The sequence below is a fragment of the Ambystoma mexicanum genome, chromosome 13 (assembly GCF_040938575.1).
Source record: "Ambystoma mexicanum isolate Mex_15411 chromosome 13, UKY_AmexF1_1, whole genome shotgun sequence".
In the NCBI taxonomy this organism is placed as follows: domain Eukaryota; kingdom Metazoa; phylum Chordata; class Amphibia; order Caudata; family Ambystomatidae; genus Ambystoma; species Ambystoma mexicanum.
In genome coordinates, this window is record NC_090938.1 from 245,510,089 (window position 1) to 245,513,080 (window position 2,992).

Genomic DNA, 2,992 nt, shown 5'->3' on the forward strand with positions numbered 1-2,992 from the left:
CACTTACAGAGAACATGGCTTTTTAATCCCCAATTATTAGAAATATTGTATTTAATGCACTATTCTGACCCATCCTTTGACATGTTCTTTAGCGGATCCCCCAACCTCACTTTAGAGGGTTTCAGTATTCACTCTGTGCTTGCACGATGTAATATGGGGACACTTTGAAAACCCTTTCCAGGTCCACATTTGGTTGCCAGGTCACCCGTGGTTTTATGTTACTATATCATGTATCCTTTTTTTTATCTGGAATTAAATGTGGGGTCCCTCGTGTGTAGGTCCCTTTCTTAGAAGAAGTTATGTGATTTTGTTTTCTTCAGTGGAGCTCTCACCCTTTTGATAAGCATAACAATACATGTGGGATAAAAGAAGTAAGCGACATGGCCTCACTCCGAAGCAGACACATGGTACTGTACAAAGCCCAAGAGGAAGCCGCTCAAGGCATGTGCTCTAGACTGACTATGAGAAATCAAGGTTACATCAAAGGGTTCTGGGTAGGGTATCCTGCATATATTATATCAAATGTAGAAGCAAGTTGATGGTGCATGGAAACACTGCTATCCGAAATGTAAAATGGGTAGCGACGAGCTAGAAATTGAATGTGTGTTTCTTTTATTTTCTGCACAGATATCTTTTCTGAATCTACTATGTTCTACTTTGGGTTGAAGTCATTTCTTTTCTCTCCAGCATGATGTGCCTAAAAGATTGCTTCACCTTTGCATTTCTTAGGCTGAAGATGAATGGACTAAGCACAGGTGTCACAAAAATGGTCAGTACACTAACCATTTTGTTGTACTTCAGTGAATTGTCTTGTTTCGGTGTCACATAAATGAAAATTGTGCTTCCATATCCTAAGGCGATGATGGTGATGTGGGAGACACAAGTAGAAAAAGCTTTCTGGCGCCCTGTGACAGTTTTGATCTGGAGAATAGTGCCAATAATATAAGCATATGACACCAGTGTCATCATAAATGAAGTCAAGGTTACCAAGGAGAACAGTATGAAATCGATCAATTCAATCAATGTTGTGTCTGCACAGGAAAGCTTGAGCAGTGGCCCGGCATCACAAAAGAAATGGTTAATCCTGTTCGGTCCGCAGAACGGAAGCCTGACTTTCAACACTGTGGGAATAGAGGTCGAGAGAACACCCCCAATCCAGCAAGCAAATATAAGATAGAAGCACATTCTCTGGGTCATGATGGTCATGTAGCGCAAGGGACTGCAAATGGCCACGTAGCGATCCAGGGACATGACTGCCAGCAGAAGAAGTTCCACAGTGCCTATCAAAAAGTATAGGTAGGACTGGCTGAGGCAACCTGCAAAGGATATGCTGCGATCCTGAGACAGCAGGGTGGAGAGTGTTTTGGGGACCACAATCGTTGCTATCATAATCTCAAGGAAAGAAAAGTTTGTGATAAAATAATACATAGGGATGTGAAGCTGATAATCAGCAATGATCAAGACTATTATAAAGAGGTTCCCTGTCAAAACGATCAAATAGATAAGGAGAATAAAGGGAAATAGGTACAGGTCATGCTTGTGACTTGAGGTGAGTCCCATCAGAAGGAATTCTTTCACCGTTGTCTGGTTCCATTCTTCCATTTGTGGTTGCTTGTTTATCTGCAAGAAAAGCAATGTTAAAACCAGTCGGCAATGCATTACAAAGGCAATTCATTTATTCCAGCACAGTGTGTGACAAACTCCTATTCTTGCCAGAAGAAGAATAAGGAGGTCGGGGCATGGGCCTAAATGTGCTTTGTGCAAATTCATACTCAGCTTGGCTCAGAAGTTGAAAACATGCACTGAAGCTAGCTCTGCTGTCTAGAAGTGTGAATCAGCAATGGAAGCTTCCAAACCTCACAAATAGTGCACATTCTTAAATACAAGCAATGCCAATGTGAGGTTTGATAAAAAAAATACCTTCTGTGCGACTGCTTTCGAAAATATACACAAAGATCCAAACATGAATAATTTACTCCTGCAAGGGATAACACATAGAAAAACCAAGGCTATGTACTTATACACAGAAGAAGGGTACAAACCTGAGGAGGAAAACTGAGATAGGACTTTTGGCATATGAAAATGACAGTAAGCAGGGGATATAAAGTACATTTCTTTTGCGAGATAACAAAATCTATGATGTTTGGGACATGACAACATTCTTAACAGCAGGTCGCAGCCATAGCTGTCATTCATGATGTCCTTTTTGATCTCATTGTTGAACCCTCCTGTGAGCTAATGTATCTGCACATGAGCTGAGCAACGGGGAGACTCTGAGTTAAGATTGCCATCATATCCCAACCTGCCGAATTTGTTGTATTGTGTTGCAATTAGGTTGGCCATCTTAACTCTCCCTTAATTAAAGTTGTCCCCTGAATTTAAAGGATTTTGTTAAGCTATATCTTCTCCGCGGCCTATCTTGGCCCTGGACAGGAGCCACAGCTGTCATCCTTGGCCACTGTTCACTCTGCTTCAAATAGTCATCATCAGCATCATAACTTTATTTTGGCGCAGAGCCATAAAAGTATATCACAACGAGTACAATACATCATAATTAAAGTTAACACAAATATGTTATTCCTCTAGTAGATAACATTAAACTAGACACGGTATCACCGGATAACAGTAATGTCACATGGGTGGCTAATTCCATGGCAGGGGCCTTCAGCAAAGGACCGGGAAAAGTCATAATGGTGTTAATACATCCTCTGCCAAAGGAGGGTTAAATCTGAGGAGAGCACATCAGTGCATGTTCCCCAAAGGAATAGCATTTGCTCCGAGAGCATGGACCACTGTAATATATTTTCCCCGGGGAGGGCACTGAGCTCAATTTTACCTCTTAGCGAGGGATAATACTTCCTGTTAGAGATCAGTATGCACTCAGTCATACCTGGGACCCTAAGATCAATTCTGATAGAGTCAAGGGCATTTCCCCCATGTTGGCTAATTCTGATACAGTTTGAGATTTTTTTCTGTGTTACAAACAGACATC

At 41.5% G+C, this 2,992-nt stretch overlaps 1 protein-coding gene across 1 annotated transcript; it reads right to left on the minus strand.

The window, feature by feature from the left end:
- Window positions 1-645: 645 nt before the first annotated feature.
- Window positions 646-1,602, minus strand: LOC138520304 (olfactory receptor 6M1-like). Its single transcript, XM_069632743.1, has one exon. It carries the CDS (start codon window positions 1,600-1,602, stop codon window positions 646-648), a length of 957 nt encoding a protein of 318 aa, XP_069488844.1.
- Window positions 1,603-2,992: the final 1,390 nt, after the last annotated feature.

Excerpts from the sequence above, each read along its gene's own strand:
- LOC138520304 (XM_069632743.1), bottom strand. The coding sequence starts at position 1,602 with ATGGAAGAATGGAACCAGACAACGGTGAAAGAATTCCTTCTGATGGGA.